At 41.3% G+C, this 22,236-nt stretch overlaps 1 protein-coding gene across 4 annotated transcripts in view; it reads left to right on the forward strand.

Annotated features, from left to right (window-relative positions):
- Positions 1–22,236, forward strand: part of LRRC1 (leucine rich repeat containing 1) — a 177,661-nt gene that overhangs the window by 135,498 nt on the left and 19,927 nt on the right. For 3 of the 4 annotated variants that reach the window (XM_048845272.2, XM_048845273.2, XM_048845276.2), the window contains 4 exons: positions 13,526–13,723; positions 16,514–16,765; positions 19,586–19,675; positions 20,372–20,449. In XM_048845272.2, the coding sequence (XP_048701229.1) occupies positions 13,526–13,723; positions 16,514–16,765; positions 19,586–19,675; positions 20,372–20,449 (618 nt within the window). The remainder of the gene's footprint in view (positions 1–13,525; positions 13,724–16,513; positions 16,766–19,585; positions 19,676–20,371; positions 20,450–22,236) is intronic. The other variant, XM_048845274.2, reaches the window with a different exon arrangement.

Genomic DNA, 22,236 nt, shown 5'->3' on the forward strand with positions numbered 1-22,236 from the left:
GAAGCAAGTGGCAGCTTTGTGCTCAGGCCCAGGGAGGCAGAGGTAGAGTGGAGGTGAGCTGGGGTGGGGGGGCGCAAGGTGGGCTGCCGGTGCCGCAGCAGGTAACCCCGGGGGGGCTTGCAGGAGAACCGCTCCCCGCCCCAGCTTGCCTCCGCCTCCCTGGGCCTGAGCGCGAAGCCGCTGCCTGCTTCTCAGCCCTTTCAGGCTTCCTGTGTGAACAGCTGATTCGTGGGAAGCCAGGGCGGAGAAGCAGAGCAGGGCGGCGTATTCGGGGCGGAGGCAGAGCGGAGATGAGCTGGGGCCGGGCACGGGACAGGGAGCTGCCAGTGGGGGCTCTGCACCCACCAAATATTTCCTGTGGGTGCTCCAGCTGCGGAGCACCCACGGAGTCGGTGCCTAAGGTGCCACTTTGGATGTGATCAGTGGGGGGAGGGGCCACTCCCGCCCTCAGCTGTGCTACCAAGCCCCTAGGAGCCAGAGGGACCTGCCGGATGCTTCCTGGGAGCTGCCCCTAGTAAACAACGCCAGGACTCCCCACCTCACCCCCCGGCAGGTCCCTCTGGCTCTTAAGGGCGTGGCGCAGTGGGCATCCACTATGGTGGCCCACGAGACCCTCCTTCCCGGTTCTGGGGGAAGTCAGGGGACGGGGAGGGGGGTGGATGGGGCGGGAGTCCCGGGGGGGGGGCGGCATCGAGGAATGCAGGGGTTGGATGGGTCAGGAGTCCCGGGTGGCAGGGGTGGGCCACAACCCCCTCGTGGGGTGAGGAGGGAACCAGTTGTTAAGATTTTGGCAGCTCATCACTGAGTACAGCAGCTTGGTGCTTAACCCTTCCATTTTATTCTGACCACTGAGCTACAAACAGAATGAACCGTTTCTTGCATTAGCTATGGCCACAGACAAGAAGTCCTTTGCCAAGCATGCTACTACCTGGGCATGGGACCGCAGTCAGATTCTGATAAATCTCTGGTATGAGGCAAAGCAAGATGTTCAACGTCAGTAAGTGTACCAAAAATGATGTGTACCAAGAAATCGTGGATAAATTGGCAGCATTGGGGACCAGAGTAAGTGGCTCAAGAGCAGCTAATAGAAAGCCAGGAATGAGAACCATCACTCTAGGAACTTGTCATCATCCAGCCTCTTTTTTGAGAACTTTGGCTACTGCTGGGCACTACGCTGAGCACTGAGCCAAGAGCGGTTCATGGTAGCCTGATCAGCCAGGATGGTGACCTTCTGAACCTGACTCTAATATAGTACTGGAGGGAGAGTAGGCAGCTGCTGGATCAGGCTAGCGAAGTGACTTTGGTGGTCATGCCAGTCCACTAAGAGGCTTTGCCTCCACAGAAGCTGTAGCATAACCCAGGTCCATACTTGAGGAAGGAGCTGTTTTATGACACTATCCCCGAGGCAGCCTGCCGGCAGCAGAAACCACTGCAGAAGCAGCCCCAGAGCCTGGTAAGTTTCTGACTCCGTCTGTTGTTAATATACAAATAGGACGGATTTCCAGTTTATGACCCAATGCAATTTTTATTACAGGTTGTGGGTAGCAGCCTGCATACTCAGTGTCGCTGCTCAAGCCTGGGCTGACAAACACTGAGCCTGTGGTTCAAGTCCCACAAACCCTGGGCTTACATTGCAGTGTAGACTTACTCCAAATCACTTGGACATTGTCTCCAGAGTGAAGTCACTGTGGAAGGGAATGTAATTTTAGGCTGCAGTTAGGACTCTGGTCTCACTTTGTCTATCTCCTTGAATGTTTACTGACAGCCTGGCTTTTCCTAATCTTTCATTAGTGAGAATCCAGGGCATGGCTGCAAGAGTATTAGACATGTTTGTTACCCTGGAATGTAAAATTTCTAATGGAACTGTTGTCTTGTTAGGGGCCCTGTTAAAACCTTTTGTGCAGCAGGTTGGGATTTTACCACACCACAGAGTGCAGCAATGTAGACTATTGGGGATGAGGACGTTTGGAAAGGTAGCAGAGTCGGCAGAGTGTCTGGGCTAGTGAATGCTATGTTACAGCTGCCTACAGTGTGGCTGATGATACAAGAGCTGCTGTAAATGGTGATTTGAAAACTTACTGCTTTTCCTTCGTAGTAATTTGCCTTTCAAAACAGTTAAGAAATGGCAAAAGTCAGCTTGAATTTATGGACACTGGGTCCACAGACTGTTTTATATCATAAGAGATGACATGACTGGCAGAAACCAGTCTCATAGAACCTGGAGCTAATAAGAATTACAGTGACACCATTACAAAGTCAGCATTTGCTAAGTTACTACACTTGTCTGAGAACAATCTGTGCTTTAAATAGGAGATAGCAAATGCTAACTGTTCAATGGCCATCCCTTTACATAGTGTTTAGTGTTTTTCTCCTAACACCACCACTGTAAAGTATAGCTGGTAAGTATTATTTACATTTAATAGAAAGGAAAACCAAGTTGATGCTGGGTCTAATTTCTTGCACTAGTGCCTGTAACAGTTGTTTTCCTCTATCATAAATTAGCTGAATACATAACTAAGGAAAACCAGGTTTCAGAGTGGTAGCCGTGTTAGTCTGTATCAGCAGAAAGAACGAGGAGTACTTGTGGCACCTTAGAGACTAACAAATTTATTTGAGCGTAAGTTTTCATGGGTAAAGCCCACTTCATCGGATGCATGCAGCATGCATATCTATATCTTCCTACTGTATTTTCCACTGCATGCATCTGATGAAGTGGGCTTTAGCCCATGAAAGTGTGTGTGTGTGTGTATACACACACACACACACACACACACACACACACACACACAGAACTGAAAAAATGGGGGTTGCCATACCAACTTTTAACGAGACCAATTGACCAAGATGGCGGTGTGGATTAATATTAACATTTCAATACTGCCATTCTGCTCATGTGTAGTCATAGGGGTAAGGAGTTTGTTAGGCTCAACCTATTAAGTTCAGTAGTCCCATGTGTGAGCACCAAATGCATTCTACATTTCTCAATAGTATATTTTCTGTGGTCTTTGTACAATAACAGATTTTTTTCAACCGCTTGAGGTATTTGTAGTGCAAAGTGTGGTTGTATTTTCACAGCTGTGATCTCACAGATGCACTGTGAGATTTTTTTGTGTGTAGCTATAGGGCAAGCTTGCCTATTATATTCACTGCCTGGCCTTCATTATATTTAGCTGCTTTCATTATATTCAGCCATAACACAAGAAACCTACAGGTCTGTTTCCTGTAAGATATTAGCTGAAGCATAAGTTAGTATAAGTGTGGTTAAATTGGCCATAACCCTTGGCATAGATTAGTGGTTACCTTTAGATTTTGGGAACTAAGAAGAGCTTGCTCAATGGTAGGAGTTAGCATGTTTCAGTAAGTGCTACCGCAAGGAACATGGAAGTAATAACTGCAAATCCACTTAAGTAAAGAGCGATGGGTATGATCAGGAGCTGATATGGCAGTTACACGTATCAATATGCTAACCTACTATAGAATAAGTACACCTCAGTATTATGTGGGTGAAAAGGCTAAGTATGGGCATGGAGGACTGAGCATGAGAAGATGATGCTCGGGCCCTATAACAGGACAGTCACCATGTGGACTGGGGCTTGATCTTTCCTGGGTTTTTTCCATTGCTGTCTGCTCTTTCTACTGTTTGACTCTTCAACTCATTGAGGAACCTGGACCATTGGACACTGTGGCATGCCAAAGACAGTGCTGGTCCTTTTGTCTCCTACCACTCGGTCCTCAACAAAGGGTGTGAGTATGTAATTCTAAGAGCTTATGCATAGAATGATACCACAGATAACAAGATAGAGATAATACAACACTGAGGTTATGTGGCTTGGGTCTTTTCTAGCTTTATCCATTATTTTAGTAAAGATACCTAAGGTTTTACTTTGCTTTCAGTGTAGTCTTTGTCATCCACCCCAAAATTCCCCACAAAATAGTGAACTCCGTAGTGTGTGTTCTGTGTAGCCCAATTCTGGAGGAAGAACCTTATCACAGTCAGATGAATTGGCCATTAATTCAAACATTATTAACCTTAAAAAGGGTCAGGCAACATGTGTAAGCTTTGATGCCATGTTCTGTAAGTAGAATACTGTGGACGTACATGTTCAGTTAAGGCTACTCTTTCCTACAACATGAGAGTACAACAGCTGTTATTTTGGGGCTGTCCTTTATTAGGCTCCTCACCATAGTATTTGAACAGTCATGGGGAGTGTTCTCTACTAGTAAAGCAGACGACTGGAAATTTGCACTCTCCTGTTCTGTTCCCATCTCTACCATTAACTTGTTTTGTCCCTAAGGGCAAAGCATTGAACTTCTCTGCCTCCATTCTTCCATCGCAAAAAGGGAGATATTAATGTTTACCGGAGTTGGGTGAATCATTTCCTGCAGTTCTTAGTGTGGCTGGTTGATGTGAACCAAGCCAATAACGATACCATCTTGTGCTATGATTCTTTCACATCTCACAACCTAGGTCTGATTAGGCTGCATTGCCACTTTGATAGGAGGGTACTGAGGGAACCCTATGGGCTGGTCTACACCAGGGCTTGAGTAATCACAGAACTCCGTTCCGGCCTTTTTTGCATTCTAGCCTCTGGTACTTTTGGATCTGTTGCCTACGAGTGACTACTGGAAGTGTGTTTCAGCACTTTTTTTATTTTTTAGGATCTGATCATTGGTCTACACATAGCTTTTGCACCGATATAACTAAATCAGGGCAACTCTAGTCTAGAATGTGGACTCAATTAGACTGGCATAAACATCTTTAGGATAAACACCACCTTTATGCTGGTATAACTGCATCCACAATAGGAGATTTTCAGTTCATCTATTCGTTTACTGAAATAGGTGCAAAAACTGAGTCAATAAGCTCTAAGGTACCCGTAGAATTGGTGTGGCTGTCGCCTTAATCAGAACCGAAGGACTTTCTGATGCTGGATGCTGAGCCATGGGGTAGGGAGCAAAACACTGTTGGTGTTTGCCATCTTCTGGATGAGATGCCAACCTGGAAGTCTTGATCATCTGTGATGATTAATGATCTTCTGGCCATTTTGGGTTGTTGTTTTTTTGTAAGTGTAGGAGCATTAACCCTGTGAGCCTAATCAAAATTCCAGTTTGAGTGATTACATTCTGCCTACCTCGTGAAACTTCAGTATCTGTTGGAAATAGCCTCTTCCTGTACCTGAGAATATTGGTGGATTTAGTAATGTTGATGTGTGTGCTGTTCAGGTTAAGAGATTTGTGCACTTTTAAAAAAAATCTGTTTGATTGTAAAGCACTTTGAAATCTTTCTCTCTTTAAAAGAGCTATATTAATGTACAATCCTTTTTGGTTGGTTAGAATGCTACATGCACTGTATACATAAAATGGCAAGGAAGTCTACTCTAGGAAAACACCTTGCAAAACTAAAACCAGTACCATATTTTCACAATTTTTAAAAAATATTTTAAAATATAAATAAACTTATTTTAAAAATAGGGAACAAGCAGGTTGGAATGTGAAATCTGGGCTTTATGAGCTAGGTTATGGATAACAAAATGTGCTTCATTTTGCAAGTTCTACACATCTGAAAATTCTGCCATGTTAACATTCCTTCTGCAAGTCAAAATACAATGTAATTAGCCTACTGCTATGAAGATTGTTTCTCTTTAATCTTAAAATGTAAATGAGTAGATCAGCCATTCTTCTCTTTTGAGTAATTGATTAGGATTTTTTTGTTGTTTTGCACGGATGATTTATAGCGATATGTGGTACTTGCAAACCTTTTTGCCTGTGGAAAACTCATTCCTATAGAGGATTTATTAAAGAGATTGTTTTTTAATATCTGCACACCATTTTATTTGTGCCCTCATGAGGATAGCTTGTCCTCTTAACACACAAGGGTGTGACAAAAAATACTGTTCCATATGGATTGCTAAAGTTAAGATTTTGAGAGTTATTTTCAGTTAAAGTCAAGGATTGGTCCTGGGCAATAAATAAAGATTCACTAAAGCCCATGACCTGTCTGTGACTTTTACTAAAAATGGGGTCGGGGGGCTGATGGGGAATGACTGAAGCCCAAGGGAAGAGGGATGAGAGCCAGGTGGGAGGGAAGCAGTACCTGCTTCCCACAGTGGCTTGGCGCTCCGGGGCGGTAGGTGGGAGTCCCAGGTCCCCACCAATGCCCACGGCAGCTCGGCGCTCTGGGTCCCCACCCACCCACAGGCTGCAACGGCTGAGGCAAAAAATGTTATGGAGGTCTCTGGAAGTCACAGAATTTGTGACTTCCATGACCTCAGTGACATAATCTTATCCTTAGAGATTGCATATGAAGACAACACAGGGTAGGAGGCAGAGATTAAGAGCCTCTGCAGGGGAAAGGAGGATCACCTAACCTGTTTCTTGTTCATTAAGTAGTAAAGCAGTTTTGTACGTCAACGTGGTGTGCACATGCTGATGAAGGGCATGCAATGGGAACTGTATTTATGTGCATTGTAATGAAATAAACTATGATGGATGTGAGAAAAATGTTTGTTTCAATAATTTATTTTAAATTTCCTGAACGGAACTATATTCCATAAGCAAAATATCTTTGCTATTTTAAAAACACTTCTTTAAAAAGTTCTGAATACAAAATTAGGAACCAGGGTATCCAATTCTACTCTTGGATTATTTCAAAAATTTCAAAGGTTATGGTCTAAAAGTTAGGCACTTAAATTCATATTTGATATTAAGCACATTAGGTTTGCCATTTCACCTGGGTGTGCCTGAGTTTCTTCTCTTTGTAAAATAGGGATGTGAATGATTATCTTACCTGGGTGTCATAAAGTTAGCTATTGTTTGTAAAATGCTTGGGAAGCAAAAACTGCTGTATTAATGCTAGTATTGTGCCAACAGGTGGCTCTGTCTCAGAGAAAGACATATATTCTATTCGGTCAATAAATGGGGGCTGTTGAAAGATTCAAGTGCTAACGAATATTCAATTATAATACAACACCATCAAGAGACATCTTGATGCATCTTTTCTGGATGCATGTCATTAGTATAACTAAGAATGGACAGCATTGTGTACTCCGGTTGTATGCTTGGTTTTGTACAATGTGGAGAAAGACATGGTTCTGTGCTCCAGGGAGCTTGCAGTCTTTGGGTTTTGAGCCTGCAAGATGCTGAACACTCCCTGTTCTCCATGCAGCACCCTCCATTCTTACTGTACTCAGGTTCATGACCTACATCTCTGCATTATTTATTTATTGATCTATTTTTGCATTGAAAACTTTTATGGAAGAGGAGTGATTTATAAAAAGCGATGAAGTTAAGGCTTGCATTCACATCAGCACACCAGCACAAAGATTTCATTGGCTATCTTTTACTTTGTGGCTCTTTGCAACGCATTCTGGTGATCGATCGTGAGGGAACATTGCACAGTCCTGATAGAATGGTGAGCTCTTTTTCTCTGGAACTGCCTGTGTAGCTCAACCTTAGCGATCCTAAATGTGTGTGTATAGAAAAAAAACTGCTTAAGGTGGAATTAAATTATTTATGCATATTTTGCATATGCAAAAGATCCCCGGTGATGAAAAAGCTTATGAATGTGAAAAAGATCCTGGATTCCTAATGTGCTTTTGCCCCCAATTCCCTTATTTATCACCATTTATGGCCTGAGCATAAAGTTCAACCTAAAAAACTGATGCTATGAAACTTATTGTACCAAAGAAGAAAATACAAATAGGGAACGCAGACTACCTTGCACTTACATCTTCCAGGCTTATCTTCCCTTCCAAGTTACAGATTGAAATTTAACCTGTATCGAGGACAACCTACTCACTTTCCATATGTGTGTGACAGCAGCACCACCAGCAGTGAGGGTGAAATGAAGCTCTCTCTTTTTGTAACTGACTGAGACCTATCCACATTCAGTCATAATATTCTCTGTTTACATCTTTCAACTTGCACTCATTTGGGAAAATGGACTTTTTCTGGTCATGCTGAAAAAGTGTTTTCAACATTGTGTGTGTGTTTAAGGAGCTGCTGTTCAGCTTTTAAATGGGGTCAGAGACCTACACTGTGTTTATTTTTACTATCAACGCTGTCTGCTTGCTTTCTAATGGTCTCAGATGCAAAGCAGACAGAGGTCCAATCCCTATGTCCTAACACCCTTTTTTTGTTGGGGAAGTTCAAATCCATAATTAAACTGCGGCTGAGTCCAATTTCTAATGTTTTAAAAAATAACCTCTATAACCTCAAAAAGAAAAGGAGTACTTGTGGCACCTTAGAGACTAACCAGTTTATTTGAGCATAAGCTTTCGTGAGCTACAGCTCACTTCATCGGATGCATACTGTGGAAACTACAGAAGATGTTTGTTTTTATACACACAAATCATGAAAAAATGGGTGTTTATCACTACAAAAGGTTTTCTCTCCCCCCACCCCACTCTCCTGCTGGTAATAGCTTATCTAAAGTGATCACTCTCCTTACAATGTGTATGATAATCAAGGTGGGCCATTTCCAGCACAAATCCAGGGTTTAACAAGAACGTCTGAGGAAGGGGGAGGGTTAGGAAAACAAGGGGAAATAGGTTACCTTGCATAATGACTTAGCCACTCCCAGTCTGTAATCAAGCCTAAGTTAATTGTATCCAATTTGCAAATGAATTCCAATTCACCAGTCTCTCGCTGGAGTCTGGATTTGAAGTTTTTCTGTTGTAATATCGCAACTTTCATGTCTGTAATCGCGTGACCAGAGAGATTGAAGTGTTCTGCGACTGGTTTATGAATGTTATAATTCTTGACATCTGATTTGTGTCCATTCATTCTTTTACATAGAGACTGTCCAGTTTGACCAATGTACGTGGCAGAGGGACATTGCTGGCACATGATGGCATATATCATATTGGTAGATGTGCAGGTGAACGAGCCTCTGATAGTGTGGCTGATGTTATTAGGCCCTGTGATGGTGTCCCCTGAATAGATATGTGGGCACAGTTGGCAATGGGCTTTGTTGCAAGGATAGGTTCCTGGGTTAGTGGTTCTGTTGTGTGGTATGTGGTTGCTGGTGAGTATTCGCTTCAGGTTGGGGGGCTGTCTGTAGGCAAAGACTGGCCTGTCTCCCAAGATTTGTGAGAGTGTTGGGTCATCCTTCAGGGTAGGTTGTAGATCCTTGATAATGCTCTGGAATGGTTTTAGCTGGGGGCTGAAGGTGACGGCTAGTGGCGTTCTGTTATTTTCTTTGTTAGGCCTGTCCTGTAGTAGGTGACTTCTGGGAACTCTTCTGGCTCTATCAATCTGTTTCTTCACTTCCGCAGGTGGGTATTGTAGTTGTAAGAATGCTTGATAGAGATCTTGTAGGTGTTTGTCTCTGTCTGAGGGGTTGGAGCAAATGCGGTTGGACACAAATCAGATGTCAAGAATTATAACATTCATAAACCAGTCGGAGAACACTTCAATCTCCCTGGTCACGCGATTACAGACATGAAAGTTGCGATATTACAAACTTCAAAGAAAAACTTCAAATCCAGACTCCAGCGAGAGACTGGTGAATTGGAATTCATTTGCGAATTGGATGCAATTAACTTAGGTTACCTTGCATAATGACTTAGCCACTCCCAGTCTCTATTCAAGCCTATTTCCCCTTGTTTTCCTAACCCCCTTCCCCCCCTTCCTCAGATGTTCTTGTTAAACCCTGGATTTGTGCTGGAAATGGCCCACCTTGATTATCATACACATTGTAAGGAGAGTGATCACTTTAGATAAGCTATTACCAGCAGGAGAGTGGGGTGGGGGGAGAGAAAACCTTTTGTAGTGATAAACACCCATTTTTTCATGATTTGTGTGTATAAAAACAAACATCTTCTGTAGTTTCCACAGTATGCATCTGATGAAGTGAGCTGTAGCTCACGAAAGCTTATGCTCAAATAAACTGGTTAGTCTTTAAGGTGCCACAAGTACTCCTTTTCTTTTTGCGAATACAGACTAACACAGCTGTTACTCTGAAACCTCTATAACCTCCTGTACTGGTGATATCCTACCTGCAGTTCTAGAACCTCATGGTGGCTCTTTCATGTAATCCATGTGTCTGATCAGAGTTCTGATCTTCCGACCTAATCTCAAAAAGAATAAGCAGAGTGGTGATCACAGGAGCAGTCCCCGTGCTGTCTGGCATCCAAGGAGAGTGATGAAATAAATGCAACAGAGAATCCTTTCTCCTATCTACCAAGCTGTCAGGAATGGGGGCTACTAATGCAAACCTGATTGTTTGTGGCTCTTTCAAACTCCATTCATTAGTGAACTGGCTCTCCAGCTCTGCAAAGCAGAATACTTTGACCTTACATGATTTAGAATATCCAGAAATCCTTGCTGTTTTACTATTAAAGGGTCAGGGGTTGGGGAGTTTTTAAGCATAAAATTATTTTGAGTGCATCCTTTAACAGCTAATTTCTTTTAGAGGCAAAGTGACCATACTGGAATATAGTAATGGAAAATGTATGTTTAATTTTTATTGTATTACGATCTATTAGAAAAGTCTGTGAAAGAGTTCTGTAATTTTGTCATACATCTTGCACTGAACTACTGTTGTTGCATGGTACCTAGTCTCTTCAACTATAATAACAAAAAACAAGCAGACAAAATCCCAAGAAGACTACAAACATATTGCATGATCTTTCAGCATTGTAATCCTTGTCTTCCTATGTTCCCTCCCTAGGACTTTTATTGTCACCAGCTGCTATATTATATATAAAACAGATTGTAATATCAGTTGTGCTGACACCAATAATTTGTGTATGTGCAGAGCCTCATACAGCAATGATGCTGCATTAAAAAACAAAAAAGCAATATGAAGAAAACCATTTCTTAAACCAACATCTGGTTAAACAGCGTGAGTGCAACCATTTGTTGAGGATGGAGTGTTCTTGAGGTAGCCTTTCCTGAAGTTTCCCTTGTCTAGAACTGTCCTCCATCTCTTTACCTCATTGACGAGTACGTATGTATGTCTGCGCATGCACACACACTTATTTTATTTTACATTTTTCTCTGTGACTCATGTATACATTCAGAAAATGGATTGAATTCATCACAAGTAATTTGTGTAGTATGAATGGGATGTAAACCTCTGCTAGAGTCCAAGTTAGATGTCTTCAAGTTGGCAGGACCTGACAAAATTCATGTGAGGATGCTTTCAGAACTTGTGGAGGATAGTAGAGATCCCAGAGGCCTGGAAAAGTGCAAAAATATTACCAATCTATAAAAAAGGGGAATATGGACAACCCAGGGAATTACAGACCAGTCAGCTTAATTTTGGTACCCAGAAAGATAATGGAGCAAATAATCAAACAATCGGTTTGTGGATAACAAGGTGATAAGTAACCGTCAACATGGATTTGTCAAGAATAAATCACGTCAAACCAACCTATATCCTTTTTTGACAGGTTAACAAGCTTTGTGGAGGGGGGAAGAAATAGATATGCTATATCTCGACTTTAGTAAGGCTTTTGACACTGTGTCTCATGATCTTCTCATAAGCAAATTAGGGAAATATAGCCTAGAGGAAGCTAGTGTATGGTGGTTACACAACTGGTTGAAAAACCGTACTCAGAGAGCAGATATCAATGGCTCACACTCCATCTTGAAGGCCATATCAAGTGGGGTTCTGAATTTATCTGTCCTGGGTCCAGTTCTATTCAGTATCTTCATAAATGATTTAGATAATGGTATAGAGAGTACACTTATAAAGTTTGTGGACAATACCAAGCTGAGAGGGGTGGCAAGCACTTTGGAAGATGAGATTAGAATTCCAGTTCTGGGCACCACTCTTTGGGAAAGATGTGGAAAAATTGGAGAAGGTCCAAAGAAGAGCAACAAAAATGATTAAAGTTCTAGAAAACATGACCTATGAGGAAAGATTGAAAAAAAAATTTTTTTTTTTTTTTTTAGTCTTCAGAAGAGAAGACGAGAGTGGGAAGGTCGGAGAGTGGAGGGGGACATTAGTCTTCAAGTATGTAAAAGGTTGTTATAAAGAGGACAGTGATAAATTGTTCTCCTTAACCACTGAAGACAGGACAAAAAATAATGGGAGATTTATGTTAGCCATTAGAAAAAATTTCCTAACTGTAAGGGTAGTTACTCTCAGGAATAACTTACCTAGGGAAGTTGTGGAATCTCTGTCATTGGAGATTTTTGAGAAGGGGTTAGACATACACCTGTCAGGGATGTTCTAGATAATACTTAGTTCTGTCTCAGGGGACTGGCCTAGATGACCTATAAAGGTCCTTTTCTAGTTCTACATTTCTATGATTCTATGTGGGGCGTATAACCTGTGTGCCTCAGTTTCTCCATCTGTAAAATGAGAATAATACCTACCAATTATAGAAATGTTCTTAGGCTGTAAAATGCTTTTGAGATCCTCAGATGGAAGCTATTGTAGAAGTGCAATGTAAAAGAACTGATGCTTTCCCAACACCAACCTCCCTAGCTGCTGCCTCATTTCCAGGGTCAATACTGTAGCTTTAAGGAGTTTGTTCAAAGAGAACATATGTACATTTGATGATGTGTGACCACTATCACCCATCTTTACATGCAACTTTTCTAGGGTCCACACATTGTGTAACTGCAAAGCTCTCTGAAATGTGTAAGTTTGGGTGGGAAAAGAGAACTATTTTTGTATAGCTTTAATGAGAGGCCCACATGTTGTGAAAACTGGACTAAATTACCACATGGTAAATTATAATAGCATGCTATGTGGCTCTCAAAGTTCCCCCTTCCCTTTGTGCCTTGGCTTTTTCACAGTGCTTTAGATATCCGTGAACTTTTTAAAAAAAATACTAATTTACTGTTTTCTTATCTTTTGTTGGCAATGCTTTTAAAATAAAGCACTTCGTTCCAAGGGCAGTGAAAGCAAACACTTAACTATCACTGGGATTCTACACCAAGAGATGGGGAGAAACAGCAGGTGAAGTCGTGGCTGCTCTATCAGACCGTTTGTTTTAACAGAGCAGTATAGAAGCCACTACCTGGTGCTCTCACGGACAATGTTGCCAATTGTGTTTATCTGAGTGTAAGCAGTGAGATCCTCCTTTAAGATGCTGAATGTGGTCTCGATTCAATGCTGGCTGATCTCGGATCATGCCCCATGCCACCACTACAGCCTGTTTACTCCTTAAGGGTACATCTATGCTGCAATTGAGTATGAGTTGTAGCTCAGGTATGTGTGCTCACGCTAGCTCTCATCTAGCTAGCACAGGTCAAAACAGCGGTTAGATGGTCTTCACCTTTAAGTGTATTAGCTAGATTAAAACTAGTGTGTTAACTAGATTAAAGCTAATGCAAATCATACCTTCAATTGCAGTGTGGGCATACCTTAACTGTCTCTGTTGGACTAAAGGCACTTTCCTAGGTGCAGTGCTTACCTCTGTGTAAGCCAATGAAGAATTATGTGATGATGAAACACTCAACCATACTTGCCAGACCATCTCCTTGCTAGGTAGATATTGACAGTAATACAGTCACATTTTAAAAATCTATTCATTGCCTCTTGTCTTGTTTTATTCTTCTTCACCAGGACTCTGTTAAGTGGCTTCCCAAGTCTCCTAAACTCTATAGCGGCCATAACTGGAGCTCTCGCTGGGCCTCATTAAAGGGAAAAGAAAGTTTTCGTGATGGCAATGTGTATAAATTCAACTCAGGCAATGAAAATTGGAAGGAAGGGAGAGTCAGTCCTGAGCAAGAAGCAGAGGAATTGGAGGATCCTGATGAGGATGTAAGTAGCTTCCTTTACAATCTCACAGACATAATCTAGTAGATTAAAAATATATTCAACCCATTCAATTTTTGATTCGATGAACATCTGGATGCTCCTGGTTAGAAAGGAGCTATAGCTTCCTGAACTGGCCTGGTCACTGTTCTAATCCATAGTTTCAGTGTTCCTGTTCGTGTTTTGTGGTGCAGGAGATGGAATCACCTTCAGGCCTTTATTTATTTTGATTGAAATACATTTAAGCAGATGCCTCTCCCAGATTCTAGGAGCCTTAACAATTGTCTAAAACAAAACCACTTGGGGCAGAGCCCCAAACCCACACTTAAAAATAATCTGGCCAGCAATGGAAAATAGAAATATCCTGTTTCCCTAGAAATACCTAACCTTTCATATCGACATGCCTCCCCCAGCTCTAGTGAAATGGGCTATTCAGCATACCTTGATGATCAGTGGATTCAGACTATTGGGGAATAAGGAGGGGAATGGAGAGTGAATTCCAGAGACAAGGGGTCTCATGTTAATTAGTTATATCTATACAAATGCTAGCGTTGAAAAGTTATAGAAGTCTGAATATTTTGAATTGAGTAAATATAGGTTATTTGGATAACACTGGCGTCAGTACAGTCCTTACAGAGATCAGTATATAAGTCCTTGACCAGTGCTGTCTAAAAGCTAGGTTGGGACTTGGTGTACTTACTCATGTAAAGGCTCCCCTTATACCCCACATGGTGCTCAAGCTATTCCTACCCCTGAAGCATGTAGGCAGAACCTTGGTTCCCCCCCCCCCCTTAAATCACTGACCAGCAGAACTGAGCTGGCCAGAGGTGGTTGTAATTTGCTTGTGGTACAGGCCAGCAGCAAATTTATACTCCTTGGATCAAGGGGGAAGAAGTAGTGAGGAAATTGTTCCTCAGAGCCAGAGTCCCTTACCTGTTCTGCCCCAGGTTGGTGCAGCTACTCTGTACCCCATGCACAAGGTTTGTAGCAAAGCCACAATCTAGCCTTAAAAATCAATGGCCTGATAAGGACCAGGAGTTTTGCTCTAGGAAGGTTGGCAGGATTAGGCCTATTGTCTTGCTTTGTATTAAGTACTGCAACTTTAGAAAGAGAGGCTGAAATCCTGGCCCAGTTGTTCATACACGTGTGTATGTTAAATAATTTTATTTCCAACTAGGGCTGTCAATTAAATGCAGTTAACTCAAGTGATTAAAGAAAAACACATTATCTAGGTTAAAAAAATAGTTGCAATTAATCACAGTTTTAAACACACAGTTAATAATAGAATACCAATTTAAATTTATTATAAGTATTTTTGGATGTTTTTCTACATTTTCAAATATATTGATTTCAATTACAACACAGGATGCAAAGTATATAGACTCACTTTATATAATTTTTTACTACAAATATTTGCACTGTGAAAAAGATAAAAAAAGAAATAGGATTTTTCAATTCACCTCATACAAGTACTGTAGTGCAATCTCTTTATCGTGAAAGTGCAATTTACAAATGTAGATTTCTTTTTACATAACAGTGCTCCAAAACAACATAAAACTTGAGAGCCTACAAGTCCACTCAGTTTTACTTCTTGTTCAGTCAATCGCTAAGGCACACAAGTTTATTTACATTTATGGAGATAATTCTGCTTGCTTCTGATTTACAATGTCACTTGAAAGTGAGAACAGGCGTTTGCATGGCACTGCTGTAGCCGGTGTTGCAAGGTATTTACGTGCCAGATATGCTGAACATTCATATGACCCTTTGTGCTTCAGCTTGTAGATTCCACTTTTTTTTATCTTTTAATCGTTTGACAGCCCTACTTCCAACTAAAGGAGTAAAGGATACAATAGTCAACAGATCTGATCCAAACCTTTAGCTGCCAAGTTAGAAAGAGAAAAACAGCCGTATATAAATATGGAAACCCTGTACCCATGGAGCTAATTTAGAAGAGAGGGGCTGAGATTTGTTTAGCCAGCTTGCTAACTCCTCTCTAATAAAAATAGCATCAAGAAAAATAAAATTGCATGTGTGAAGACGGAAAACCTAGTGCTCTTTGAAACCAGAGCTGTCTGAAGGAACTCCTCAGCCTGAATGAATTATTGGAGATGTTTTATGTGGATGGTTTATACATACATTCTTCTTCACTATCTCCTGGAGCCTGAGCTAAAACAATGGGTTGGATCACCACCTTCTCATGGATCCTGGGGTTACTACACAGATCTCTGGAGATTCACAGGAGACATAAGGTCATCTGCATGGAGGACCTATGCCTCTGCACCATGTATGTGCTTCCATTGCCCCATTCACACTTCCTGGAAGCATGGCTCCAATGTAGCTGTTGTCCCAGGGATTCCAGCTGGCCCCCCACTCCCTTAGTGGAGGATTCCCACTGCAGAGGAGGTTCCGCATATTAGGTAATCCAGTCCCAGGCTGCATTATCTTATCTCCATGGATTCAGAGCAGGCAGAGGCCTCAACCCTGCTAAGGAGAAGCCAACCACTGCCCACCTTCACCCTTACCCAGTCCCCTACCATTGCTTGTGAATCCCAAACCTGCCTCACATGCTCCACTGAGAAATGGGAGGTGGTGTCACAGAGGCAGTTGCATGGAGGATCCCCTCTGTATCTGAATTTGGGGGACACAGTTAAGTCTAGCGTCTTCAGTAGAGTTACCCCCGATCTACACCCATGTGATAGAGAAAAATGACACTAATTTACTGAATATAATGTCCAGGCTCCTAGACAGTAATTAGGCATTTACATTTCTGTTGTTTTGTCTTTCTCTAACAAACAGGAGCCGATATCCAAGTTTTCTGGCAGTCTTTTTGACACTGATGACAACATTAAAGATCAAAGAAACCCTAGAGCAGCTGTTCAGGAGAAGCACAAAGCAGCAGTGAAAGCGAAGCCTTTTCCAGAGGCTAACAACAAGCCACAGGCTCCTGCCTCCACAGCAGGCAGCTTTCCAGCAGACAGCAACAGGTTTCCAGAGGAAACGAAAGAGCAAGTTCCAAGAGCTGCAGAGGTGACACAGTCACCATTAAAGGTAATGCAGCATCTCTCTGAAGAGCCTTTCACTCCCGTTCTGTTCTGTGACTCTTGGTTTATCTGAGAAGCTTTGAATTTAAAGGAGACCGTTTTTAAGTGTGATATATCAGGGCCGGCTCCAGGCACCAGCAAAGGAAGCAGGTACCTGGGGTGGCCAATAGAAAGCGTCATCTGGGCGGCATGTCCAGGTCTTTGGCAGCAATTCTGCAGCAGGCCCTGCAGTCCCTCTCTTCCTCTCCGGCGGCACTTTGGCGGCAGCTCAACCAGGCTGGTTTTTCTTTTCTTTCTTTTTCTTTTTTCTTTTTTCTTTTTCCTTCGCCGCTTGGGGCGGCAAAAAAGCTGGAGCCGGCCCTGGATATATAAAGACAAGAAATATCCTCATCTGACTTACAATATATTCATATAATGCTGTCCGGAGTCCATTCCTGTTCCCATTGGCTTTAGTGGGAACAGGGGTTGGTCCATATTCTGAGTTATTTGTAGCCAAACTTTTGAAAAGAAGCCCCTGATTTTGGGTGACTAAATTTTTGAACGCCCAGCTTCAGACACTGTGGGATGATTTCTCAGAAGGGCTGAACGCTCACAAGTGCAAGTGCAAATGAAGTCCTTGGGAGTTGTGGATGCCCCACATCTATGGAGATCCATTCCCAAGGTGTCTCTAGTTGGGCATTCAAAACCAGTGGTTACTTGTGGATATTTGGGCCTTAGTGACTCACAATTAAAGACACAGCCTTACAGACCCTTACCTGTTTTTACAGACCTTGCATACTTGAATACCTCTTTGCAATTGGTGGGAATGCTCAGATGAGCAAGGACTACTGTTATGAGCGGGAATTGCAAAACTGGGTCTTGGATTTATGGAAAAAACTACTGTGTGTGTGTGTAGTGGGGAGGGGAGGGGAGACTAGATCATGGTTTGACCATAGCCCTGATCATGGCATGACATGGCCTAGGTGCACTCCCCTGGAGCAGCACAGAGAAGGAACTGCATGCCTCAGAGGCTTGCTCTAGGGGGTAGTGCTTGGTGCAGGTTCATACCAGTAGTAAATTATGATCCCTCCCCATGCTGAGTTCTCTCTCTGCTGGCCAGCATGCTGGAGGGAGCACAGGCCCTCTCCCTACCCACTTAGTTAAGTTAGGGCTAATAGCAGCTACATAATGCACACGTATGGTACTGGAGCCTGGGGAAGCTGCACAGGAATGTAAGGGACGGTCTTACTCCCCTATGTGGATGCACAGACCACGCTATAGTCTAGCCTGATGAGATCAATGAAGCGTTGTGGGAAATGATGGTCTTGTGAGCTTTGGTGCATGTGACTAACTTTACTCTCATGAATGGTCGTATTGAATTCAATGGGACTACTCAGGCTGAGCATAAATAGTGGTTGGACTCCATGGTAAATGGAGCATAATCTAAGTGTTGTAGGTTTTTTAATCAGTATAATAAGGCATTTTCTTGCACGTTTAAATATAATTAGTTCCAAATCAACACACCATGTTAGAACTGTAATATTAATTAAATACACTGTCTGAGTGGTTTAAAACCACAGCTGTATTGAAAAATCCTGAATGTAAAATTTTAAAAAATCCAAGTTCTGATTGCTTTAGAGGTGTTAGCTAAAGCAGCAAAAGTAAGAGCGTCTCAGCTACACACATGACTGATGGATGAAACCTTATTTATCTTCCAGCTCAATTTCAATTTTAAATGGTTTTCCTTACCTAATATTCGCTGTATTAGAATTATGTTTGCAAGCTATTTCTTCTTTTCAATATCAATGACATTATTTATGAAAACCATCAAATAGAACTTGCAAAAGTAATGGTTAATTTAAGTTGTCGCTGTGACCTAAACGAATTCCATTTGGCCTGTCTTGTAGGGACTGGAGATGCAGAATATGGTACAAAGGTGTTGCCCAGATGTACTAAAATTTCTAGGCATGTGAGAGTGTAGTAAGAATACAATGTCAGCTTTAACTCTGAATTCCCTTGCTTTTTTAAAACCAAAAGGCCTTTACCATTTAATGAGCTAGTAGTCTGAAAAATGTTGATTTTAAAAAAAGGAGAAGATTACATTTCAGTAGCTCTAAAAAGAGCAGTCTAAATCCAGTTTAGTGCTGATCAACTGTAATTACCTGGTCCAGAAAAGAATGTGTATGGGATGGGAACTTGTGTGAAATTTCAACCCAAAGTGAGTATAAAAACTTTTCCAAAAAAGGGGTTTACAATTCACTGTGATGCATGCATAGAAATAGTGTTGTTGCCAAGGCAAATGCTCAATAAATCATTGATGTATGTGAAAGAAATAATTTGATCACCCCACCTGTTCTCTGAAATGGATACCTGAGGATCAGAATACAACAGCACTAGCTATTTCACATTGGGTGAAATCCTCTCCTCATTGAAGTCAATGGGAGTTTTGCCATAGCTTTCAATAGGGCTAGGATTTCGTCCATTCAGTAGTACCTGACTCCATAATTAGTACTCTTAAAAGCAATGGGACTAACCACTAATATACTGCTCAGTATATAAGGGTGACATGATGAGAAAATATAAGCTTCCAAAATTGTCTCTGCATGGCTTTAAGACCTAGATCTGGAAATACTGTGTTTCTTCGTGCTTCTGGGAAAGGTAAAGGTTATACTTCCATGTGGTAGTCCGTGCGAAGAGGATATTACTACAGGATAAACACCATTTTTCTTTGTGTTGAATTAGATAGATTGTTTACAGAATGGGAACTACAGTATTGTTGCCTGTGTAATGTATGGGGTGCTGTTTTGATTCATCAGGCCACTTGTTATTAACTATAATTCTCTTGCAGATAACCATTACTGTGTGCAGTCAAATGGGGAGTCTTGGTATTAGCATTGCTGGTGGAAAGGGCTCATCTCCATATAAAGAAAATGATGAGGTGCATTTCATTATTCCAACATTTACCAAGTAATCTTCAGAAAGAGATGGAAAAAAGCAATTTTTGGAAGCTAGCCTATTTAGCTGTTTTCTTTTTGAAGTCATCATCAGTCATCATCCGTGTAATGCTGTAAGCTTAGTAGTAAAGTTGACAAGGGGAACAAAAGGGTATTCTTATATTTGTCCCCAAGATAGATGTTGAAGTTGGTGGTAGCTTTTAACTGTGACGCCTCTTTGAAAGGAAGCATCATGTGAACAATTAGTTCCAGAAGAAGGCCTCACAGCTGAAATCCCACTGGTTATTTTCCACCTGAATTCAAGGTAACTCCATTTGCAGCCCACAATTCAAGGTAACACACATTTGCAGCTTCCATCCCACTTGTTCGTTCACACTAACCCCTTTTTGAACAGTGCTTGTCTTTTCTCAGTTTATCATTCAAATCCTTATTCTCAAATATGTCCCTCGTGGCGCTGGGTAAATTGTTACTGACTTGTGTTTATTGCTGTTTGTGTCAGTCAGCAATGGGTGGTTTTATTTTTCTGTTAATGTGTTAATTAAGACATTTAGCTTATATGTATTTAGAGGCAGCTGAGCAACAGGCTTTGAAAATCAATTTGCTGCACATGTACTTTTTAACATCCAAGAGCTATGGGATAAACTCAGTTGGATCTGAAATTTTGTGTTTTATGTTACCAGGCAATCTTAATTGCAAGGGTGGCCAAAGATGGCCCAGCGGACTTGACTGGGGTACAAGGAGGAGACAAAGTGCTGGAGGTAGAAAGCTTTATTTGATAATGGAGTGCTGTATTTTCTTACATGAGCGATAGAATTCCCTACTCCTTCCCCACTGGGTCATATAAACACATGTTTAATCTGATTTTTTTTTATGCGCCTGAATCAAAATCCTTAATCTGAATATCCCAGATTTTGAATTTTTGGATCCAGATTTGGACTTTGCAGCTTTGGAACCGTTTTTAGTTTCAGTATGCAAATTATTCATGAAATGTTTCAGAGTGGTAGTGTGTTAGTCTGTATCAGCAAAAAGAACGAGGCGTACTTATGGCACCTTAGAGACTAACATTTATTTGGAAATAAGCTTTCATGGGCTAAAACCCACTTCATTGGATGCATGCTGTGGAAAATACAGTAGGAAGATATATATACACAGAGAACATGAAAAAATGGGTGTTGCCATACACACTATAACTAGACTAATCAATTAAGGTGGGCTATTATCAGCAGGAGAGAAAAAAACTTTTGTAGTGATAATCAGGATGGCCCATTTCCAACAGTTGACAAGAAGGTGTGAGTAACAGAAGGGGAAAAATTAGCATGGGGAAATAGTTTTTACTTTGTGTTCATGAAATGACATCCTTGACTTCTGAGTTTATTCCCATTATTTACCATATATTTTTCAGATCTTATACTTTCTAAGCGTTTAACAAAATATCCTGATCTTTAATGGCTAATTCATAAAGAAAAAAGAACGCCTTATTATGAACCTGAAAATGCACTGCCTTTATTAGCTCAATGACTAATTCTGAGAAGGTTTCTTATTTACTTCAGTTAGATTTATTAGTCCAGATTTACCAAAGCTTGGTGCAGGAAGTATAAACGACGCTTCCTTATGCCCTCAAGAGGATGCTCACACCGGGGAGGTCAGCTCATAATTGCTCTACTGATACAGGCTTCAAATGAGATGTGCTAAATAATAAGTGTGTATGTCTGGCTGCTCTACCTTTGGGCCTTTTTCTCCACTAGTGCCACCTGTTCTTTTGATTCATGTAGGTCCCTCAGGTTTCCCCAATGAGGAGATTGCAGATGTTTTGTGCCAGGATTTTCCTCCGAGCAGCATTTGCCAGGGCTGTCCTGGGATGAATCTGACCCAGTGGTGCTACTATTCCAAGCTATAGTTCTCAAACTAGTAACCTTTTATTATTGTTGCTAGCACTCTATTATTATTATTATTATTTTCCCTAGAATTAATGCTATTTATTCTGAGATGTTTCTTGTTGAATCAAGGTTGATACATAATATGTATTAAGTTGTCTGCATTGGGGATATAATGCATGATCTACAAAGCCTTTTATAGAAAAGTCCTAGAGAATTTATAGGGATAAAAAAATAGGGAGGTATAGAAAGTAAACAGGATTCTACAAGAAATTTACTCCAAGAATTATAGAATTTAACAGAATGATATCCTTTCTCTTGAATGTTTAAAACTACCCTATAGAATTTAATAGAGGATTATATTCCTGTGGTTGAATTCTACAGGTTGGCTGTAAAATTCTTTGGAAAGGTTATAATTCTCTGTTAAATGTTATAGGACTTTTCCACAGGGGTGAATACAAACTTTTTCTTTGAATAAAGGACTATTATTACCTGAAAACAGTTGGATTTTGGCAAACTGAAAATTTGAAAGAAACATTTTATCCATATGTATTTCATATCAGCAGATTATCTGCAAAATAAATCCACTTTTCTAGTTACTATTGGCCCTACTGTGCCCTCAATTTTGAAGTAGAATTCCTGACTGAAATAAGTAGACAGTTCTGCTTAAA

This window comes from Caretta caretta, chromosome 3 (assembly GCF_965140235.1).
Source record: "Caretta caretta isolate rCarCar2 chromosome 3, rCarCar1.hap1, whole genome shotgun sequence".
NCBI classification, from domain to species: Eukaryota; Metazoa; Chordata; order Testudines; family Cheloniidae; genus Caretta; species Caretta caretta.